The 24,890-nt window shown below is 40.8% G+C and overlaps 1 protein-coding gene across 1 annotated transcript in view; it reads left to right on the top strand.

Moving 5' to 3' along the window:
* Nucleotides 1-9,110: 9,110 nt before the first annotated feature.
* Nucleotides 9,111-24,890, top strand: part of Cpd (carboxypeptidase D) — a 65,031-nt gene continuing 49,251 nt past the window's right edge. The window contains exons 1-2 of the mRNA XM_051179958.1: nucleotides 9,111-9,925; nucleotides 14,937-15,184. Coding sequence (XP_051035915.1) covers nucleotides 9,186-9,925; nucleotides 14,937-15,184 — 988 coding nt within the window. The 5' untranslated portion in view covers nucleotides 9,111-9,185. The remainder of the gene's footprint in view (nucleotides 9,926-14,936; nucleotides 15,185-24,890) is intronic.

A 24,890-nucleotide genomic window follows, 5' to 3' on the forward strand; every position in this document is an offset into this window, starting at 1 on the left:
CTGATTTTCTTGCCAGGCATGAATGAGAAGACACGTGGCATTGGGGGCTCCCAGCAACCTTCTTGGACTCACATGGGGAGCCAGACTTAGAATAAAGTAAACATTGTAAAAGGCAGGGCCAAGAGGCAAAAATAAATGAGGCACTTGGATAGAGCAATGTCTGAAACTAGACTTCTCCTTTGGCCTTCTCAGTTATATGAGCCAATAAATTCCATTTATTATTTAAGCAAGACTGAGTCAGATTTTCTGATATGTAAAACTGAAAGGATCTGAAACCTGCTTCCTTCCTTGTCTGTCTCACAGGGCCAGAACCATACCTCTATGTTGGCTTATAGTCTTTTGGAAGTATAGATCAAAATTACTATCCTGGTTTCAAGATTCAGTAGCAGTGACCTATGCCCTAGAAACTAGTTCTAACTGACATTTAAAATAGGAACGGGAGTGGAGCTCAGGGGCAGAGCCTCACCCACTCAAGGCCTTGCCTTCCATCTCTAACACTGGAAAAAAACAAAAAAACACTTTAAACAGAATAGTCCTACCTATGGTTTTATTCTAGTGGGTTCAAGACTAGTCTAGGCTACAGTGTGAGACCTCATCTCAAAACAAAGCAGAACAAATGAAGAAATAGAATAGGCCTACCTAACCAAAACCAAACTTGAAACTTCAATAAACACATTTCATTTCCCTTTGGCATAGAAGGAAGAAGAAGACTTAAAGGAATTAAGAATTCTGTAAAACAAAAAAGCTCCAGAAGCCAATAATAACATCAACGAAATATAAATCAAACAAAGCAAAACATATTCCGATTTTTAATTTTTTACATATATGAGTGTTTTGCCTGTATGTATGTCTGTGTCCAGACACATGCTTAGGGTCAGTGGAGGCCAGAAGAGGGTGTTGGATCCTCTGTATCTGGAGTTACAGGCAGTTGTGAGCTGACATGTGGTTACTTAGAACCAAAGTTAGGTCCTCTGCAAGAACTGCCAGAATGTTAACTTCTGAGCCCTCTCTCCTGCTGTCTAAATGCAGGTTCCTTAGACACATATTCTGAGACTGGGAATATGCTTGAGGGATTTACTGGGGGAGTGTCTTGAGGAGAAACCTATGGAAGTTTAAAGGAAACAAGCTAAAGGCAGAAGCTAAGCAGGGATAAAGGAGCTCTAATTGCAGCCCGATCCCATAGAAAGCCTTGCCCCATTCAGAGGCAAGGAGGCAAACTGTAACCTGGCAAATAGTGGGTTGGAGGCAAAAACCATTCCTGTCAGATAGAAATTTTCCCACGAAAGGTTCGGGTGCAACTAGGTTAGTAATGGCAACACCTGCAAGAAGGGATGGGCCAAAGTCCATTGTGAATTTCCCCTTCATTAACACCTTTCAGAATTAAAATCACTTTATTTTCCCGCTTTACAGATACAAGCAAGTACATGAAAATTCTAGCCATGCTGCATGGTTCCATCACTTTTCTGTTAGCTCGTCTACTTCTTTAAGCCCATGGGTCTCTGGAGTCCTGCGTTTAATCCTTCATCTCTGCTCTCTTCTTGCACTGGCACTAATCACACACACGCTCGCCTGCATATTGCATTGCATTCCTTTGTTAATGATCAGTGAACCTTAAAATTATTCACACATTCTTTCCATAGTTCTCACCAATGCATGTCTCTGTTTTAGGCTTGCTTGTGACTTGGTCCTTCACTTTTTCTCACTGTGAGTCATGTGTGTATATAATGTGCAAACACATTGTGTGATGGCAGGAGCTCTGGAGAGGTTCCACAGATGGGGCAGGTGTCTGTAGCTCTGCTGTATGTCTTGCTGTATTCCTACATGAGCTAGCTGGTGGCATCTTAAAACTAGGACCTTTTCAGGGTGCCCTGCCAGCCTGTAGTGTTGCTGTGAGCACTGCTTGAGATATTGTACACAAAAGCACACATAAACAGAAGGGGATGGGGGTTATTATTATTATTACGTTTTCATTTATTTTACATACCAACCACAGTTTCCCTTCCCTCCTCTCTTCCTGTTCCCTTCCCCACCTCCCATCTACTCCCCCATCCACTCTATTCTGTTCTGAAAGGGGCAGGCCTTCCATGGGAGTCAACAAAGCATGGCACATCAAAGTTGAGACAGGACCACACACCTCTTGCAGCATCAAGGCTGGGCAAGACTTCCCTGCAAGGGGAATAGGTTCCCAAAAGCTAGTTCAGCCAGGGACAGATTCCGATCCCACAGCTAGGGGCCCCACAAGCAGGCCAAGCTACACAACTGTTACCCACATGAAGTTCATGAGCTACCAACTCGCTCAGGTCAGCTGTCTCTGTGGGTTCCAGGGAATGTTATCACAAGGACGATGAGTGTCATGTTTTTCTTTCCTATCCCAAATTTGCTTTCAGGTAGGATGTTACTTATTCAGCTATTTATTTAGTTGGAGGCCAACCTGGGCTACATGAGACCCTGTCTCACAAAACAAAAACAAAATTCATAAGTAATCTCTGCATTGCTAAACTCAACGATTTAGTTTAGTTCTGGTTGTACTTGGCCCTGAGTACCATTTAACACACTCCCTTCTTTCTCCTTCAGATACATTGCTTTCCCCAACACTCTCCTTCCCACCTTTTCTCTTCCTTCCTTTTTTTCTTTCTTCTTCACCCTTCTCCTTTTCGGAGACTGGCAAGCTGGCCTTGAACTCTTTATATAGCCCAGACTGGCCTCAATGTCTCCATCATCCTGCCTTACTTCCCAAACATCCATGACTACACCTGACAATGAAACCCATCTCTCTCGTGGCTTCTTGCTCTCTTGACCTTTCTCCCACTTACTGACCGCCCAGAGGCTTTTCTTCTCTCAGCCCTCTGTTTCCCATCTGCACACATCGGAGGGCCCCGGGGGATAGGATCTGGTGCTCACATTTCTGTTTCTGGCTCTCTTTCTCCTCTCTCTCCCTGTCGTGGTGATCCTGACCTACAGTTTTCATGTCTCCCTACCTTGAACTCCCTACCTTAGCCCACACCTCTCCTAGCTCAGAACTATATATCCAGCTGCCTATTTCACCTCTTGGATGTCTAATAGGCATCTCTTGGCTTCAGCTATTTCTCCACAAGCCTGCCCTTTCCCCAATCCTTCCTCCTCCAGTGAATAGTGATTCTCTCTTTATTGTAGTTGATTAGCTTAAATCCTGGAGTTGTAACCAGTTCTTCTAGTTCTGTTACACTCACCCATCAGTGAATTTTTATCATTCTACTTTCAAGATATACAACTACTTCTCAATTCTTTCACTTCTACCATGACCTTTCCAAGCAATCCATTGGCAGGGACTCTGAAATGAATTTAAAAAAAAGAAATAAAAAGAAAAGAAAAGAAAGAAAGAAAGAAAAAGAAAGCGAGTTAAACACCGGCATTCATTTCTGCTTCATGACTGCAATGATGACCACTTGCCCACACATTTGCCACCATGCCAACCCACCATGACAGACTGTATTCCTCTTACAACATCAACCCAAATAATTCATTTTCTTCTCCAGCTGCTTCTGTCAAATATGTCACAGTAGGGAGAAGAATAACTGTCTAAACCCCATTTGTTTTGAATATTCACTTTCCATCTGTTCATATTCATGCCTCATATTATATAAGCTCTCCCAAAGGAAGGGATCTCTTCTTGTGGTGATGGTGACTAACTCAGGGCCTCATGCATGTATACTAGGTAAGCATCTGCCAATCAACTACAACCTCAGTCTGAGTATTTTTTTCTATTTTGTTTATAGCTGTCAATCTGATATATAGTATGTATTATGCATTTGGTTTATGCATAATAAATATTTATTGAATAAATGATATATTCACTTTTAAATTGAGAATTCTTACAGTTATGGCTTTGATCTGTGAAGAAAGCTGTTTCCCTTCAGATGGGCCTCAGTGCTTCTCTTCAGTACCCTTGCTACAAGTTTAGACGTCATCCAGCCTGTTCAACTTACTGGAAGACAAACTTTTGGGATACTGCTTCAGAAATTGTTGTCACTACCTCCTAGACATGGCCACCCTTCTGAGACCCAGTCTCACCACACACACACACACACACACACACACACACACACACACACACACAGTCTAGAACTCAGAAGATTAAAGCCGTGAAGAGTAGGAATTCAAGGCCATCCTTGGCCACATAGTGAGTTGGAGGCCAGCCTGGGCTGCAGAATACTCGGTCTCAAAAGGAGGGACATACAAATGAACAGGCACACCCACTCCGGATTTCATACAGACACTTCAGATCTGAAAGGCCTCCAGCCCAATCCCCAATTCCTTTACTTCACCTCAAACTCCTCCCACGTACCTTCCTTTCTTCTGAAGTCTTTCTTTCTGATAATGACAAAGCCACCTACCTAGTCACCATCACCGAGTTGTCATCTCTTTTTTTCTTTTCTTCCTTCATCTTATCCAGGCAATTGTTAAACCTTGTAAATCCAACAAACTAAACAGCCTTCAAATCTTCCTTTCCTTCTTAGTTTTGTTAATTTTATGTCTGTAAGTATTTTGCCTTCACGAATATATAAGGACACTTGTGTGCCAGGTATCTGGGGATGTCAGAGGAGGGCATCAAATCCCCTGGAACTGAAGTTATGAGTGGTTGTGAGGTAGTGGGAATAAACTTGAGTCTTCTACAAGAACAGCAAGTGCTCTTAATTACTAAGCCATTTCTCCAGCCCACTCTTTTTCAAAATAATTTCATATGCATAGGTGTTTTGCCTGCATGTATTTATGCATTATATACATGCAGTGCCATTGGGGTTCGATCCCCTGGAATTGGAGCTACAGGCAGTGTGAGCTGCTGTGTTGGTGCTGGGAATTGACTATGGGTCCTCTGGAAGAACAGTCATCTTTCCAACCCCACAACCTTTTGCCTTTCTGAATCAAACAGAAATCAGCTCTTGTCTAAATGGAACTTTGTAGCCTCCCCCACACATTTGGCACTTGTTGCTAAAGCACAGGTGTTATCTATACCACCCTCACACACAGATCTGCAACTTTTCTACTGGATATGGAATAACACAAACCCTCCTAGGCACGGCATTCTAGACCATTCATTATTTATTTGACTGTCCTGCCTTTATGGCTTTGCCTCTTACTGCCTCACCCAATGTGTCTTTTGCTCTAGCCACTGTTCCCAGCATGCCTTGCTGGTTCCTCTCCTCGGAGTGCTTTTCTCCATCTTAGTTTATTTGAGAATTATTTTTATTACTATTAAAAACAAAACTAAGGCTGTGGTATAGTTTAATGATACAGCATTTGCCCAGAATTGACAAAGCTCTGGGTTCAATCCCCACAGCACATGTGCATACACACACACACACACACACACACACACACACACACACACACACAGAGAGAGAGAGAGAGAGAGAGAGAGAGAGAGAGAGAGAGAGATGGCTTGTTATATATTGTACATGTAAGTCATCTCATTTGATTTTCATAAAAACAAAATAACTTGCTCAAGATGAAGAAATCTAAACAATGATTGATGGAGGATAGGAACTCAGTACTGACATCAAAACCAATAGGCTAACAACAGTATAGGGGTTTTCTCTGACTCTTCATAAATGCTTTTTTGTTAGTGTTCCAGAGCAAGTTAATGACATTGATACAATGTTTTAACAGAGGGCAAATACCCAGATTTTTGTAGCCATATTTCTAGAGCTTGTCTCTTGAGTGACCTTGACCTCAACGTCCTCATCTTTGAAATGGAAATAGTAGGTACTATGGATATTGTAAACTACCAGGGTTGTTGTAAAGTACATGTTATAGCTTTGCCCTGATAACACATTCTTGCCATTTGTTACATCTGTGCTGGTCCCTCAGTATCTTCTGCCTCTGAGAGAGAGAGAGATCTTCCTCAATTCATCTTCCAATCCTCTTGTGACCACAAAACAGAATTTTCCTTAGCTTGTGTGCTGCATAAATGACTGTCACATTAAGTTTATAAATGTGTAGGTGTTGTGCCAGACAATGAGACATTTATAAGTACATGATGATGATCATGCTGTTTTAATTATCTACAAATCTTTTGAAGAAAGTGGTTATTGAATAAGGCCTGCTATCTGCTATCTTCTGTCCTGTTTTTAAAAATCCAGATTATTACCATAAACTACTGTGAACAGGAAGCCAGTTTCTTTCTTTTTTTTTTTTTTTAACCTTTTTAAGCTTTTCCCAAGTTTGCTTATTTGTGAGCCAATGCTTTTGTGGGAGGTGGAGTAGGAAAGGGACACCTGTACAAGCTCCTAGAGTTCTGGAACAGAGGGTGGTATTCAGTGATGGGTAACTACAAAGCCAGCCCTCAACCCTGCTATTCCCCTTCACTGAGCAGTGAGTGACCTGGTCTGTAGCTTTGGGTTTCATGACAGGCCAAGTTGTATTTGAAAAGAAGAAAGCTCCTACCCTTTTCAGAGCCCAGAAGTACACTGTGGAGGCCTAAGGATGCCAGGGAGGGCACTGACTCAAGTTACATAGCACTATTTGGCTGACACTTGTTTATTATGTAAATCAAGTTATATATTATTATTTCATTTACACTTATGTTTCAGCCACTCTTCCTAGTTAAAGCTGCTCTGCCAGGGTGAGGGGCAGTCAAAGAAGAGTGAACATGATAGAAAAGGAACATGATTAGAGGTTAATGTGTCCCCTGGGCTCCTTTGATTTGGGTGATTGCAAAAATGCACAATGTAGTAATTAAGCATTCCTGGGGGAAGAGGGTCTCTGTTGGGGCTTTATTTCTGATGAGTTACAGCTGTTGTGCATGAAGCATTGTAAGTGGGACATGGAGAAGTGTTCACAGAACCAGAATGACAGTGTGTTGTGTAGCAGTTTACATTTGGTGGAAGTTTCATTAAGATGCAGAATGTCAATAGAAAAGAAGAAACTTTCCATCCTGCTGTCTTAACTGAAGTCCCATTATCTCCAGAAGTAAACACGCAGTGGCTTCAGGAAGTCCCTGAAATTGGCCAGATTCACTAGACCCCTCCCTCCCTAAGCACATAAGCCATAAAGACTGCTGAGAGATGCTCAGGCTCAGACCAGCTGAGCTGCCTCAAACCATCTGAACTGACTGAAAGACAAACACTGCCAACCTGACAAACACTGTTGCATTGCCTTCAAGTTGTATGGTGTTCTCCAGTTTTCCAGTTTATGAACCATCACCCATACTGGGTGGACTTTTGGCAATGCAGCTGTTGTTTTTGAGTTATTTCTGCTACTGCAAGTAACCCCTCACCTATATTCCTATAACCTCAATAAAATTCATTAGTTCACCAAGTTGGGCATTGGTGGTGTCCTTGCTTTGGTCTGTCATTGGTTTCATATCTGGGGTGAGCAGATGTTTATTCATGTCTCTGTAGGGATAATGTCACTCAACACTGCTTGTTACCATGGCAAAAGATGAGTTCAATTTGGAGCCAGCCTACAATCCTGTCTCTGGGTGGGTAGGAACTGTCCCATTTCACTCCTAAAGGCATTTGCATCCATTTCCTCCCCCCACCTTCCACCAGCCCTGCCCTTGTTCAAGGCCCCCCCCCCCCATCTTCTTGGAGTATGTGCGTCTTGTCGGTCTCTCAGCCTCATGTTTAAGAGTGTCTATTCCACTCTAGTCACCAGCAGAGGGGGAGTTTTCTAAATTAGCTTCAAACCCATCCTTGGCTCTCTATGGATTTCTGTCCAGGTTTGCAGAGCCCTTCTATTTGGCCCTATGTATCTTGTTTCCTGTAACCTCTACATCTGCGATCCCCTTCACTAGTAACCTGGACCTACAAACAATTGAAGAACACATAGTCTCTGCTCTCAAAATTTGCAGCCTTCTGTTCTTGCTCCTCCTTTTACCCAGAATTCTTCACTTCTTTCTTGGCTTCTTCTCTGTCTTCCTGTTTTCTTCCTACTCAAGGCTGAATGAGTTTTTCCTCAGGAATGCCTCCACAGATGTACTGCATCATTCACTACAAACTGCACTGAACCTCTAACCAGGCAGAGCTATGCATTGCTTCCCAGCATCCAGCTTTGACACACATTACTCAACAAATATTTGGTAATCATTGAATTCTCCTGGTCCTGTGCAGAGTCAATTATAGTTCAGAAATGAGATCTTGAATATCAGCACTGAAAGCAATGGATAATAATAATGAGTTTTGCAATTACGTTGTTAGATGGGTTAGAATTGCACACTTGATACCAGGATTGCCAGATTTCAAATTTCTTCAAGATAAAGTGATTAAAGCCTATTTGGAAGGTTAGGTTTTCTGGACTTATCCAAACACCAGATTGGGGAATTATGTTTGCTGAGCAGTTATTTCTAGAAATGCTAAATCTGTCTCTTAAAAACAGCATTCTAAAACTATAGTGATAGCTGTACAGAGGTGCTCTGGATACTCCTACTCAAAAGAAGTGTAAGAGGAGGGAAGGATTACCATACGATGGTACCTTCCCAAAGAAGGCAGACATAAGCACACACAGAAGACCAGTTTCAGTCCAACGCTTTCCAGTGTCCAATGAAACAGACCGCATTAACACAGAGGGAGCCTATTACAGTTTCCACACGGCAAATCAGAAATAGAATGGATTGCTTTATGAAGTGCACCAGGTGTCTCCTTTCAACTGCAGGCAGGCAGGTGGGCTCAAGCCCAGGCAGCAGAGGAAAAACGGTGCAATGGAGATGGGACTAAAGGGGGCCTTTCATTCTTACTGATTTTTCTCAGGAGTCCTTTGAATTTTTGGAACCGTTTAATTCTTTCGATTATCGGCTCTAAAGCGTTAGAGCTACCTGAGAAACAAAGAAGGGGGCGAGTAAAAGCTCTCAGAGATAAGTGAGTAAGAATTTCAGGAGAGATGCCATAAAGAAGAGACTGAGCGAAAAGAGAAGACCGAGAGCAGATGTAGAAGAGGAAATAAGGAGGCGGGGAAGGCAGAGAAGAGAACCTCAGTGAAAGAAGGGAAAGTGACTAAAGGTACTGGAAAGGAGAAGGCACTCCCAGAGGGAAATGGATAGCTTTAAGGAAAGCCCCGCCCCTAGCGTGACGCAAAGACATTCTGGAGCACGATTGGCTGGGGTCGGAGGGCGGGATGGGGTTGCTAGGCACGGAGGGGATCCGGCGGGCCGCCGCCGCCCCGGGTGCGGAGCCGCTGGAGCGGAGCGGTGTTAGCGGCGCTGCTGGAAGATGGCGAGCGGCCGGGATGAGCGGCCGCCCTGGCGGCTGGGACGCCTGAGGCTGCTGCCGTCGCCACCGCTGCTGCTGCTGCTGCTACTGAGGAGTTCGGCCCAGGCCGCGCACATCAAGAAGGCTGAGGCGACCACAACGACCGTCGCCGGCTCCGAGGCGGCCGAGGGCCAGTTCGACCACTACTACCACGAAGCGGCGCTGGGCGAGGCGCTGGAGGCGGCGGCCGCCGCGGGGCCGCCCGGCCTGGCGCGTCTCTTCAGCATCGGCCGCTCGGTGGAGGGCCGGCCTCTGTGGGTGCTGCGCCTCACGGCCGGCCTGGGGCCGCCGCCCACCGCCGCGGCGGGGATGGACGCCGCGGGGCCGCTGCTGCCCGGCCGGCCGCAGGTGAAGCTGGTGGGCAACATGCACGGCGACGAGACGGTGTCGCGCCAGGTGCTGGTCTACCTGGCCCGTGAGCTGGCGTCGGGCTACCGCCGTGGGGACCCGCGCCTGGTCCGCCTGCTCAACACCACCGACGTGTATTTGCTGCCCAGCCTGAACCCCGACGGCTTCGAGCGCTCCCGCGAGGGTGACTGCGGCCTCGGCGACAGCGGCCCGCCCGGGACCAGCGGCCGCTACAACAGCCGTGGCCGCGACCTCAACCGCAGCTTCCCTGACCAGTTCAGCACCGGCAAGCCCCCTTCGCTGGATGAGGTGCCAGAGGTGCGCGCCCTAATCGACTGGATCCGCAAGAACAAGTGAGTGTTGCCTGACGCTGCTCTCGCACCCGAATGAGTCTTCAAGGGCAGGAGGCTGATTCTGACACCCACTAGGCGCTCAAACAATGCTTGCCAGCCTAAAGGTGGGGGGGGCGTCAGGGTGAAGAGCGACACCCTGTAACTGGAACGAAGGCCCAGTTGCAGGGCATCCTAGTCTTGCTAATTGTAAAGAAGCCTGCCTGGGGCTGTCATTTGTCCAGGACATGGCCCGAAGGGAGACTTTCTGTCATTCTGTCACTGTTTTTAAAGGACCATCGTATATCAGCGCTGGGTAAGATTTTAAGAAATCTTAAGTTAGCACCTTCATTGTGTAGCTAAGTTGTCAGTGTCATCACTAGAAATACTGTGGCAGGCACTTTCTGTGACTGCATTATATCATTTGCTGTCGACCACAGCTGGGCACCTAGACACCACTCACACTCCTGTTTTGCATAAGGGGAAATTGAGGGACAAACTGGTTAACTAGACTCTGGCTGTCTCAGTTAGTTACTCTGCTCCGCAGCCAGGGAGACAGATTGTGGTTCAGAAATAGCAAATGACACCCCCAGTACTTCCTCTGATATTGGACAGAGGACAGTTTTCCTGCCTTTACTTCTGATTCTGCTTAGGGGAGAGAGGAATAAGGGGAAATAATCCCCGCGGGTCAGAACTGCTTGTTTCTGATGCCAGTTATGCACAACTGATCGTTTACATTGATAGCATTTAAACATTGAATGGGGCTTAAAAACCTAAGACCTGGAAGAACCTTCAGAAATCAGTATATCACAAGAGCATGTTATAAATATACTTATGAGGGGTTTACTCAGAACAACAACAACAAAAAAACTAAAAACCAAAAGAAACAAAAACAAAACAAAAACCCACCCAACTGTACAGAAACTGTCCCTCTGACAAATGTGCATGAGCTGCAATCGTAAGGGAAAGGTAGGATATGAGGATATGGTCTGAGTCTAGGATGAGTAAGAATAGGAAAGAGGAATAAAGGGAGAAGGTACTTACTCCATGGAATCCAGTCTGAAGTGGAGTGTGCCTTTCTGAAGCAACAGCTTTGCCAGCATATTCCCATGCTGTGTCTTCCTAAGGTTTTTCAAGGCAGTAGTGACAACCTTCCTGTCTTGAGTTGAAGATGAAGCAAAGATAAAAATGAACAAAGAAATTTCTCTGTGGGACTTGGAATCCTTTCTTATGTAGCCCAGGCTGGCCATGGACTGGATATGTAGCCAAGTATGACTTGAGCTCCTGATGCTCCTGTTTCTGCTGTAGCTAGGATTACAGGCTCGTGCCACCACCTGTGGTTTACATCTTGCCTGTGGTTGAACCCAAGGCTTCATTCATGCCAGCAAGCTCTGCACCAACTGAGCTACATACGACCCTCCTGAAATACTGTGTTGTAAGATTTCAGTCATATGTTATGAGGTCTAGAAAATTTGTGGATATTTCAATGGTTCCAAATGTTTAAATCATCCACCTTCCACTTTACTAATATTTAGAAGGTCTCTTGTAGATACTTAACTTGTTTAAATGTTCTAGGATGATTGCCTTTCCTTGACCATGTCAGACCTCTGAATATCTATATAAATTTGATTTTGATATAACACTTTTCATATGCTATAGTGAGCAGGGCTTTTTGTTATTTTTCGTTATTGTTTTGAGACAGGGTCTCACTATATAGCTTTGCCTTTGGTATAAGTTACCTTGAGGCTATACTGAAAGTCTCATGCCAAATATTCATTCTTTGCTAAATTCTTCCAAATTAGTAGTAGCTGATGATCATGAGTTATGTCATGGTATTGTTAATTTATTGATAGGAGCTTGTGAGGTTTTTAAAAGCTCACAGAATCAGTTGGCATTACAGTCATTTTATCTTATAGCAGTGGTTTGATTACTCTAAGCAATCCCAAATTTTTGTTTTGTTTTGTTTTTGATGTAACTATAATTAAAATGGAAAATTCATTCACAGTCTCAGTTTTAAAAATTAACTCAAAATACATATTTATTAATGATTAATCAATAAGAGGATATTGATATGTAAGTAAAATAACACAATTAGAGATTGATGGATGGGAGGGATATTAAAAAGAAAAACACAGACATTGGTCAATATGAGAAACTACTTTTTTTTTTATTTTTTTCAAGACAGGGTTTCTCTGTGTAGCCCTGGCTGTCCTGAAAGTCACTCTATAGACCAGGCTGGTCTTGAACTCACAAAGATCTGCCTGCTTCTACCTCTTGAGTGCTGGGGTTAAAGGCATGCACCACCACTTCCTGCCAAGATTCTTATTTTTAATACCATATATTTAGCAAATTTTAAAAATCTTATGATACTGAAGCCAAGTAAGAAAAACACTTGATGACTGAATGAAAATCTTAAACTATCTTTTAAATAGGATAGGAACTGATACACAAAGCTGCCTTGACAAAGATACTAAGGAGTAGTTTTACAGCTACTGTGATAGGTATTGCTTTGTTTTGAAATTGGCCCCTGAAGAGTGACATTGTATCTTAAAGCTTTGTAATTAGAATACAGAAAATCAAATTTAATCACTGTCAGAGATTACTAATGTTTCCCTGTTATAAAAAAATTGAAATGTTAGGTCCTCTTTATGATATTTTTGAGAAATGTTGCAGGAAATGTTGACTAAAATGGTCTCTCAGTAGAATTTTAATTTAAAAATACATGAAGTAGCATACCCCATTTATGCATAGCTTTTTGTTGTTTCTCCTAATGTCTTCTTAGTGCCTACAATAGTACTCAGTTCATAGTTAATACTTTTAAAACATGCTGTTTGCTAAATGAAGTGCTTGAACTGGAAGAGCCTTTTTATAGTTTTCCCAGAGTAGAGGAGAAAAAAATACTTGAGTTGTTTTAGAAATACAACCAGAAAGTAAATGGTTACTGTATTAGCTGTGGGGGAGGGTAGCTAGGTGGAGTTGGAAAGCTAGAGTGTGACCTTCAGTGTTCTTTCTCAAGAAATGACAGTGGAAGTCAGAGGCAGAATGAAAATCTGTGTGGCAGTATTCTCTGACTAGGATGCTAGATAACTCCAAAGAAACTAATGTTTGTTGAGAAGCTAGCATGCAGTTATGGTGCTCAGTGTTTTGTGGGTGTTGTTTGTAGTAGTTGTAACAATTCTGAGAGGTAGGTAGAATATTCCCAATTTATAGATGAGAGAGAAGTTGGGATTTAGAGGCAGTGACTTCTGATCACATGACTGTTGAACAACAGTTCTGGGAGACATTTGTCCAGCTCCAAAGTTTGTGCTAGTGTCTGGAAGGGAGCTAATGAGAACTGTATTAATTAAACCAATATCCTTTACCATCAATTGTTGTCTTAATCATCACTGGCTAAGTACTTTCTTTGTTCACCTTAGAGGTGGCATTGATCATGCCTAAAGTAGCCTTTCAGATTACACAGATATTTTAGTTTTCTTTGAAGCATATAGAGAGACTGTTTAGACTGTGTAAAGGTCACTGTATTTCAACTACAAGTAAGTAGGCAGAAGAAAATTCTAGTTGGAATGCAAAGAGAAAATTGAATCTCTATTTGTAGTAATGGTTTGATCTGTTACATAAAGGAAAGATGTGCAAATAGAGTGTATGCCTTTACTTTTAGCTTTTCCCACAAAAGGAGCTCTTTTGATTTTCTTTATCTATAAATTGGACCATGTAAGTGGTTCACTTAGACATAGAAATGAAGCTGGTGTTGTAGCTTAGTGTTTAGAGCATGTGGCTAATGTAAGCATAGCATTGCATTTGATTCCCAGAACTCACCCCAGCCCCAACTGGAAATTTTTTTTTTTTTTTTTTAAATTATAGAAGCAGCCTTGTGTGTGTCAGGTTTTTATTCAGTGGCTCAGTCAGTATCCTTGGAGTAGCAGCGGGTGGCTCTACTGTGCTAGATTGGTTTGCTCTGAAAGAAGCTCACTGTATTGTGTTCTTTCTTTCTCCTTTTCTTCCTTTTTCTTGTTTTTTTGTTTTTGTTTTTTTTTTTCTAAATCTTTTCAACTTTGAAAATATAATTTGGTGTAAGGATTTTGTGAAACTGAAGTCAGATAAAATACATTGTGTTTTAAATGAGATGCCTTATCCTAAAATTTTTCTTTGGGCGTAAGCATACAAAACACAGTGTTATTAACTTAAAACTTGTAGTCAACAGTATTTATTATATTAGCCACTTTCCCTATGAAACTAACACATTATGAAACATAAGCTTGAGATTACAGTATATGAACTTATCAGTTTTGTAGGTAGGGGAAAAAAGGTTGAATTCTGACAAGTTCCTGAAGGTCAATCTAATTAATGAACTTGAAATTCCTCATGTAAGACACTTCCTATAAAGCATTAGTTAATGCTGTACTATTCAGGAACGTGTTCAATGATGGAAAACTTTGTAAACTCTTTTGTAAAGTGGAAGGTACTTGAAATGTAAAAGAGTCTTATTTATTTATTTATTTATTTATTTATTTATTTATTTATTTATTTATTGAGTTAGTTATTCGTTTCTGGAGATCAAACCCAAGGCTTATGCATGCTAAGCAAGTACTCAGCCACTAAGCTATATCTTTAGTTCTGAAATTTAAAATAACTTTTTATATTTATTTATGGGGGATGCATATGCCAAGTGTGCATGTGGACACTAGAAGACAACGTGTGGGACTCAGTTCTCCCCTTATGCTGTTGTGGGTCCTGGGGATTAAACGAAGGGCACAAGAGCTTGGTGGCAGGAATCCACTGAATTATCTTGTCAGCCCCAAGATAGGTATTTCATTTGTGGAGCTGGAGGATGAAGTCAGTGTTAGCCAAATGCCTAGCATGTACCCAGGCCCTGGGTCCATCTTCAGGACTGACTGACTGAATGAATAAATTAAAAAAAAAAAAAAAGATGAAAGAAAAAATGAGTACCTTTATGAAAGATCCTGTGGAATTTTTAAATGCTTGGTATTTTCTGTATTTTTTAAAGGTTATATGTAATTTGATTGTGTTTTCAAAGGTTTGTGCTTTCTGGAAATCTGCATGGTGGTTCAGTGGTAGCAAGCTATCCTTTTGATGACTCTCCTGATCATATGACCACTGGAACCTATAGCAAAACTTCCGATGATGAAGTCTTTAGATACTTGGCAAAAGCTTATGCTTCTAACCACCCTATAATGAAAACTGGTGAACCCCACTGTCCAGGAGATGAAGACGAGACATTCAAAGATGGCATCACAAATGGTGCACACTGGTATGATGTGGAAGGTATGCAAAGCACTGAAACTGCTGTATTTCCCTCTATTGGTTTAGCTTTCTTATGTGTACTCTGAATACAAGACAAAACTAGCATTCCAATTTTTAAAAAGGTTACTTCTCTGTATTTTTGAAGTTTCCACAACTATGGTAAAATTGAAAGATGATCACAGAAACATGCATATATCCTTCATTTAAATTCATCCATTGTTTTCTTATCCCATATGCTTTACCTCCCCACCTACATAGGCCCACACATGCAATCTTTTGCCAGACCATCCAAAAATAGGCTGCTGACGAAGCATCTCTAAGTTCCTCAGCACTTGCTTTACTAAGCAGAGACTTTCTTCTGTCATGCACCATTACCATATGAGAAATCAATAGTAACTCAGTACTATAACCACATGTTGCCTGTGGTTCATTTCCCTTTTTGTCCCCAACTATCCTTCTTAGCTCCTTTTTCTCCAAGTCTAGGATCTGGTCAAGGCTCAGCCATTGCATATGATCTTATAAGAAGTCCAGGCTGTGATTAGCAAGATGGCCCAGTGGATAAAGGCTTCTGTCACCAAGTCTAACACCTTAAGTGGAAGGGGAGAACCAGCTTCTGAGAGTTGTTCCCTGACCCCCACCAAATGCATGCACTGTTGTGTGTGTGTAGATAAACATGTGTGCATGTACACACACATACACATACACACACACACACAGGTAATTGTAATGAAAAGAAAAAACTTCTACTTGTTGTCCTATAGAACATGCCAGTTTATATGTTTGTCACTTTCTGTATTATAATTCAACTCCAGTTTCCCAGTAAGATCATTATATAGACCATATCACATGTCAGGAGACATAGAAAGTCATGTTATGTGTCTTAAGTTGTTGGGTTAATACAATTACCACCAATCTCATCTTTTACATAAAGGCACATTTGTTGTTGTGGGGTGGTCATGAAATTCCTGCTTGCTATTTAATAATTATGTGTATGTAATATATATTACATATATACAAATGATAATAATATATGTCAGAATATTTGCCATTTTGGGCTTTTTTCCATGCCCATGCATGTGGGTATGTGTTTTTTTGTTTCTTCTTTCTTCCTTCCTTCCTTCCTTCCTTCCTTCCTTTCTTTCTTTCTTTCTTTTTTTTTTTTTTTTTTTTTTTTTTTTTGTTGTGCTGAAGATCAAATTCCAGGGGCCCATACATCATAAACAAATGCTTTACCATTGAACCCAACCATTCCAGCTTTTGTTGTCGTTGGTTTTGAGTCAGAGTCTCATGTGGCTCAGATTGGCCTTGAGCACTTTTATCATCTTGCCTCCAATCTTTTAAATACCGAGATTACAAGGTTACACCATGGCCAAATTTCTAGGTATAAGACCCCCGTGATAGTAACAACATTCACAATGTCATATAACCATTACTGTCTATTTTCAAAATATTTGCATCACTTCAGACACTCTGTAATGATTAGGTAATAATTCCCATTATTTCTCTTTCCCTAGTTGCTGGAAACTGCTAATCTACTTTCTATCTCTCTGAATTTGTTTATTGTAGATATTTCATATAACTGAAGTCATAAAGTAGAGTGTGCTTCACTTAACATAGTGTTCTCAGGGTCCATCCATCCTGTAGCATGTATCAGAATATTATATTCCTTTATGTAGTTAAATAATATCCCTATCCATATAGAATATATGCATGAACAGATATGTAACAGATTTTGCCTATTCATCCTCCTAATGGCACTGAGTCATTTCTATTTGCTATTGTGAGTAATGCTGTAGTGAACACTATTGTATGCATCCTAGTTTTCAATCTTGGTATATATGGCTAGGGGTGGAATTGCTGTCTCATGTATTCTGTATTTAAGGGACATCAAACTATATTTTCCTAGCCGAAATCTATGAGGGCTTCAATTTTTCATAGAATACTATTTTAACAGAATTATTAAGGTCTGGGTAGATGGCTCAATGGATAAAATGCATGTGTAAAAATGTGAGGACTGGAGTTGAGATCTCTAGAACCCACAAAAACCTGTATGGGCATCGTGATTCATCTGTAACCCCAGAGCTCCAAAGACATAGAGCAGGATACCTGGGTTAGCTATGCTAGTTGAATTTACCAAGTGACCCTGCCTCAGTAAATAGACTGGACAGTGATTAAAAAGGACACCTAATATCAGTCTCTGGTCTCCGCATGTATATGCATGCACACCCACAATCATATGCACCAAATGCTGCCCGTCTGCAAATACATTTATCTACATGGATGTACACCTCCCCCCTCTCTAGAAGTTATTAAAGGAAGCTTGAATTGTTCCCCTTTTAAAAGTCATGAAAGTGGGGAGATGGCTCACCAGGTAATAGTATTTGCTGTTCCTCCAGAGACTTGATTTCTTGTCTCCACATGGAAGCTCACAACTGTCCACAGCTGTCTGTAACTCAAGTTCCAGGGGACTCTATAGTCCTCTTCTAGCCTCCCTGTGCACCTGATACTCACAGTGTGCAGACACACATGCAGGCAAGATACCTATACTCATGAAAAGTAAATATAAAAAATTAAAAGTTATGAGAATAGCTATTATTGTAAAATTTTCAGTATACTTTGAATAGTAAAATACAAACTTAGACTGTTTAATTAAGAATATGTAGAAATGGGTCTAGGAAGATGGCTTGCTAAGTAAGAGCACTTACTATGAAAGCAAGGGGAGTTCAAATCCCCAAGATAAAAGCCCTGCATGGTCATGTGTGCCTGTGACCCAGCCTTGACAGACAGAGGCAGGCAGATTCTAGAAACATAACTGAAAAGATGATCTTCAGGTTCATTGAGAGATCCATTGTGGAGAGTATCATCCTCTCTAGCTCTCATTCATGTACATGCATGTCTACACTATCTCTTCACACATACAGAGGCATATATCACACCTGCACATAAGCAATATTCAGAAAGAAGCTGGGCATGGTGGCATACGTGCAATCCCAGCACTCAGAAGACCAAGGCAGCAGGATTACAAGTCTGAGGCTAGCCTTAGCTACACAGCCAGACTGTCCAAAAAACATCCTCAAACAGTAAGCAGAAGGGACAGTTGAATGTCACTAGAGCCTATGGTGAGATGCTTTGGTGTTCTTTACCTTCCTATTGGCACTCTGATTATAAAGTATCCTGTGCCATATCTAACACACCTTTATTTAAGCCTTTGTTTTGTTTGTTTGTTTTGTTTTTTGTTTGTTTGTTTGTTTTTTGGCTCTCTGAAACTCACCATGTAGAACAGGCTGGCCTCAAATTCAAAGGGATCTACTTGACTCTGACTCCCAAGTGCTGGGATCAAAGATGTGTTCTGCTACTATGGTTGTCTAATTTTTTTTCTTTTACTTTTTATATCCATCTGTATATACAGAAAATGAGGTCTAAGTTTGAGGACTGAATTTCCTGCCCCCCACATAGTTCCTATCCAGATTTTATGTATAACAAACATCCAGAAGAAGATTTGAAATAGTTAGAAGGCAACATTTGCTCTCACTAAAGTTAAATGTGATTTGAAAACCATTGAAACTTTTGATAAGGGGGCATACTTTAATGTGCAATCCTTATATTTAATTCTTTAGTAAATAGATATATTAAAATCTTTGTGAACTAGTCATCTTGTGAGTTGGTTAAGTTACTTTATGAATGAGAGATATTATTTAAGATAATGGGATAAAAGATAATTTACCTTATCTTTTTGGAAAAAAATACCTTTAAAGGTTAAAAAATAATTCCTAATTGACCATTGGTTTAAGAATATACTAAAACATACTGTTTGAAAAAAAAAAAAAAACCATCCTGACTTCAGAGCAAAGAAGTGTACTTTGCTACATAGTCATAGTTTGTTTGATTAAACCAGTGATTAAATTTCTGTTTCTTCCCACATCTCTGAAGAAGCTGAGCTTTGTTACCGCTATTGTTCATTGTTTTGGGAGCCTTCACTTTACTCTTGTTTGAGCTGAACAGTCAGATGTGCTCTGTTGTTTCTACAGTAGCTAGATTCTCTTCCTGCCACAGCAACTGCTCCTTAAAGAGAAAGCTGTGTTGGCTCCAGTAGCTTGAGCATGGCAAAATCATCTTGTTTGTCTCATGCAGAACTGTAGTAAGATGTTGTAAAAACCTGTGCCTGGGCATATTTTCAAAACCAATGACCTGGAATGATTTTTACTAATACTCTATATGATGTATGAATTCCTGCTCAAAGAAGTGTCCATGTCTTAGAGCTGAAAATGAATATATTGTTCTAGTTCAGTTCTTTTTGCTTTGTAGAAATTCAGGAACTAAGAGATGAAATAACTGTTCACTTAGCAATTGGTTCTAACTACCTGCCACACCCCATATTCTGCATTAGGTGATAGGGACAAAGTAAGAACAGGGCAGAAACAGTTGCTACTTGCAAGGATCAGCTCAGTAGTGTGGGAGTGGGTAATTTGGCATCTTGCTACCTTCCTTCATAAAGCTGACTGGAATGTCTAACTGCCCATGTGTAGTCCTTGCTTTCTCAACATGTCTTTCAAAATCACAGGATCCAGTTAGGGAATGGCTGTCCCAGTAGCCTGTGGATAGTCACACTCATCTGCCCAAGCCTGCTGGTTGTGGGTCTAGCCAGGATGTCACTTTTAGATAGCACTGAGATGAGTTCTATGTGCCTTCTGCATACCTTTCCCCACTCTTTCTTTGTTTTTGCTCTTGTTGTTGGACTGTGTATTGTTTTTTGGTTTTTGGTTTTTTTTTTTTTTTTTTTTTTTTTTTTTTTGAGACAGTACTGCCTTTTGTGCCTGTTAGCAACATTCTGACACTGAGCCCTCTTTTAATGTTTTAATCTTTTTTAAGATTTATTTTTATTTTATGTGTTGGCTTGTTTGCATGTATGTGTGTGCACTGCATGAATGCCTGGTGCCTGAGGAGACCAAAGAGTGAATTGGAGCCCCTGGAGCTAGAGTTACAGATAATTAGTTGTAAGCCACTGTGTGGGTACAGAGAACTCAACCTGTGTCCTCTCTAAAAGCAGCAAATGCTGCTGACCACCTCTAGCCATCTCTCTAGCTTCTAAATTTTCTTTTGAAACTGGCTCTCACTAAGCTGCCCAGGCTGGCATTGAACTTTACCCTCCTGTCTAAGCCACCTGAGTTTTTAAGACATAAAAATTAGCTGATAGTTTAGTATGTACATTCCAAATCATATTTAATGAAACTGGACTGTAGTGTAGTTTAGGTCACATTTTAAAGTTTCCATCTTTAAGGACTGGGGAGATAACATGAGCCCAAGTTTTATGTAGAAATGCTGGGTGAGTGCCTCATCATCCCAACACTGGGAAGACAAGAGACAGGAGGGTCCTTAGGGCTGGATGAGCAGCCATTCTAGCTCGATTGGTGAACTCTAGACCAAGGAGAGATCTTTCTCAAAGGAGGTGGACTATGTTCTTGTGGATGAACTTGAGATTGTTCTCTGGCCCCCACATACACATACACACACATAACCACACACATGAACAGTTACACAAATGTATGCCCTCACACAAGAATCTCCTTTCTACATATATGAAGTTTAGGAAAGACAAGTAACCCAAAACTGTAATTGAAACAAAAGTTACAGTTACCAAGTTACCAAAGTCACAGTTCTGTATAAATTTTAAAAACAGTTTAGAGCACTATATGGTTATATTTTATTTTCCTGCTGACACAGGCATAGAAGCTAAGGCCTTGGAATCTAACAGCTTAGGTTCGAGTCTCAGTTCTGTGTGTGCGTGTGTTTGAGACGTTAGTTGATCTTGAATATGTTAATGAATTCTCTAGCCCTCAATTCCTACATATAAATAAAGATAAAACTATATGATCTACTTCCTAGGAATACTTGACTGAGAACGATTTTAAGCACTTAGCTTCTCATCAGGTACTATAACTACTTATCCTTGCATCAGGCACTTTAACTGTTTATCTATGTTAGAGTTTCCACTTCATCAGGGCAGGACTTTTATTTTATTTGGCTTTCTATTCCCATGATGTAGGATCATGCCTGGTATATAGAAGCAGAACAGTACATCTTTTGTGAATTGTTATCACAAAAAATAGGTACATAGTTGTTTCAAATATTAGATACTCAAAATTCATAAAAAATATCCTTCTTCCCTTGAGAAAATAAGTTTGTCTTATGGTAGGTCACTGTGTTTTTTAAATTTTCACTTGTATCCTGTAGTATGAAATGCCTTTAAAAATTTTTAAATGATGTGTATGCCTCTGTGTATGTGTGCACAAGAGTGCTATTGCTCATAGAGGCTAGAAACAGAGTTTGGTCCCCTGAGCTGGAGTTATTGGAGGTCGTGAGCTGCCTGCCATGGGTGCCAAACTGAAGTCCTTTACAAAAATCAATATGCACTGTTAGCCACTGAGTATCTTTCCAGTCCCCTTTTTGGTTGCTTATATGCATTTTTTCTATGTTATATATGTTAAAAACTATTCTTAAACTTCATCAGACAAGTAGTGGTGGTGCACACCTTTAATCCCATCACTTAGGAGGCAAAGGCAGACAGATCTCTGTGAATTCAAGGCCAGCCTTGTCTAGACTTCCAGCCAAGGCTACACAAAGAAACCCTGTCTTGAAAAAACAAACAAAAACCTTCATGAGGCAATACTTAAATGTGGGGCCTAGGGATATAGCTCAATGGTAGAACATTTATCTAGCACACTCGAGGCCATTGGTTCTGCTTCAAAAAACTGATAATTATCACTGTAGAGAACTGATAACTAACTTACCATTGTAATATATATGGTATTATGTTTTCTAGTCTGCTCTATTTCATTTTATTTTATTTTAAAAGTGTAGTGATGTATCTTACAGTCCAGTAGTGGGAAATGGACTGTAGCTCTGCTCTTTATCTCTGCTACCATAGAACTGAATTACTTTTAATTTTTTCTAATAGGAATGAAACACCTTACAATTTTCATATAACTTTTTTTTTCCCGTTTTGTCCTGGCTTGTTTATGTACCTTAGTCATTTACAGTGAACACTGGGCTACAGCTTATTGTGGGTTGCTTTTCCTATAATTTGAATGAGTATGGGGTCAGGAAGTTAGTCAGAAATATAGCCACCAGCCTTATGTGTTGTTCACGTGTCTATGCATACTGTTTCTAGTTAGGACAGCTGCTTTGTATTTATGGGATTTTGTTTGGTTTCTTAAGCTGTTGCTCACATGGAGTTAAGCCTTTCAAACTGGCAATTACGATTTTTTTCTTCCTTTGGAAGAAGGAAACATTTGTTGATTTATTGAGCCTTATTCCCTCTCTTTTTATACTTTTGGCAGTTATGAAATGTGAGTAGATAGCACATCATGTAACCAGAGCAGCCTTGTGTAAGTGTGAGCTCCTTTGATCATGTGGACATCATTCTTCCTCTAAAATGGCTGTTACATTGAGCAGCACTAATGTGCTCTAAATACTGAAGTGCTCTGCTTGAAATAGCTTCGCTGTGAAGAAAAGAACATAGAGTTTTTATTTCATTAAATAGGGCATATACTAGAGAGAAAACTCTCTAAGAATAAATAAGCAGTGCACAATTAAAAAAAAAAAAACAAAAAACCATACAGTATTTGATATTCATGAATCCTTGGCCAGGTGGTGGTGGCACACACCTGTAATCTCAGCACTTGGGAGGCAGAGGCAGGCAGATCTCTTTGAGTTCCAGGATAGCCAGAGCTGATTATACCAAGAAACCATTTCTAGAAAAACAAAAGCAAAAACAAAAAACAAACAAACAAACAAACAAAAAATGAGCCCTTAAAGATGCTAAGGAGTAAAAATTGTGTTTCAATAACTGTTAGATCCTGAAGATAGTGGGAACCCCATAGACAAACTAGTCCAATATGAAGATCTCATTCCTATCCTTGCTTCACAGCTTGTTTCCTCAAGACTGTTTACTTATGAGGTATGGCTGTAGGGCTTGGCAAAGATGGGTTGGGATCTAATAAGAAGGACTTTGTTTTTTTAAGGAAATCTTGAGGGGTTCTTCTGGCTCTGCTGGTTTCACATTTTAGTAGAATCAGGTCTGAACTGCAACAGAGTCTGATTCAACCTTATCTAGCTCATTTCCTGCCTTTCCTCTGCACTGGACTCCTTGTCCTTCCCAGGCACATATGGACCTTTTCAGGTCACTGCACTGCTAGAAAGACTCCCGCCTTCCCAGAGCATCCTCTTCTTTTTAAATCATGACTGTAATTCCTGTCCACTGGTGTTGGGCAGGGTGGTGCTGCTCATTTCCCTGTTACCTTTGTTTACCATGTGGAAGGGGACAGAGTCCTAGAGGAGGGAGCCCACAGAGTTTTTATTTGGAATGTGATATCTTGACCATAAGGGCTTTATCTATTAGAATACATGGGAACGAAAAGGGAATATGAGCTAGAGGTATAAGAAACTGTGAGAAGAATCAAAGGACTAGTCACTGGGTAAGTGTCAAGTAGAACCCACAGAAAAGATTCCCCACCCCGACTGCTGTGGGAGACGAGTGACAGCAGATGTAGTACTTAGTGATCCAGTCACTTGTTCCAGTGGAACCAAGCGTTAAGAAACAGCTTCTAGAGCATGGGTGGGATCCAAAAGAAGAGGCTCGGGTTGTGAGACATGTGAAATATGTCAGTCCACGATTTTGAAAATTGAATTGATACTGTCTCCTGGCATAATTTAATTGCTTTGAGTCAAAATTCAACTAGAACACAGTTGAACAGATGGGTGATTTTTCACCTTCAGAATGAAAACATTTGTAGCATTTCGTACCAGGAAGTTTTCTTGAAGAAATGCTGACAATTCAAACATTAATTCTGGACCTGTTCATGTTTCACAAGTACAACTGATAGTGAGGTGTGCCTTATAAAATCCTTTTGGTCTTACCTCATCTTGTACATTAAAGACCTGGTTGAATTTTTCTTCCTTTTCCTTTCTCCTCTTTAGTCTGAGTGCTACTTACTGTAAGAGAAAAGAAAAAGGTAAAAGCATATTCAAACAGAACACCAACTTCCATTTGAGTCATGAGTTTGCATTGTGAGCTGTAGTTCAGCCTAGCATAGTGTCTGACCTTTAAGGCCTAGCACCCTTGTGTACTTTGTAACATGATGAACTCAGGAGAGCCTTCCCTATCTTCACAGAGAGCCAAATATGCTGCTTAGGGTTCATGTCCTAGGTTTTCAGAGCTCATGTTTATAAATTAGACGTTTTCAGTCCATGGCCTCGTTTCTGTGCAATTCAGATGATCAATAATAGTTTTCTAAGGATAAAGACAATTCAGAGATGTGAGAGTGTTCACCAAATGGGAAACAAGAACAGGCAGGACTGTGTAATTGGTTTTGTTCTGTAGAATCATATCATTAGCAAATATATATCTAGTGGGAGTGGTGAGGAAACGGATGTTCACAGAAATTACTAGAACACAAAGAACAAGTTCAGATAGTAATTAGACAACTTGAATTTAAAGATTTAAAATTGGGATTTTTTTAAAGGCCAATTTGTACTTTCCACTCTTTTGGTTCAATGAACATCATGTTTATTAACTTTTTTAAAAGTGTCTTGAGGAATGCAGAATTATCATTTATTGTACATAGAGTCAACAACAGAAACCAAAGTTGTGAAAATTTCTTACTACCTTTGAAATGCTGAGAAGCCTGCCCATATCTGGTTATGCTTTCCCAAGCTCCAGTCACTGGCT

This window comes from Phodopus roborovskii, unplaced genomic scaffold, assembly GCF_943737965.1.
Source record: "Phodopus roborovskii unplaced genomic scaffold, PHOROB, whole genome shotgun sequence".
NCBI classification, from domain to species: Eukaryota; Metazoa; Chordata; class Mammalia; order Rodentia; family Cricetidae; genus Phodopus; species Phodopus roborovskii.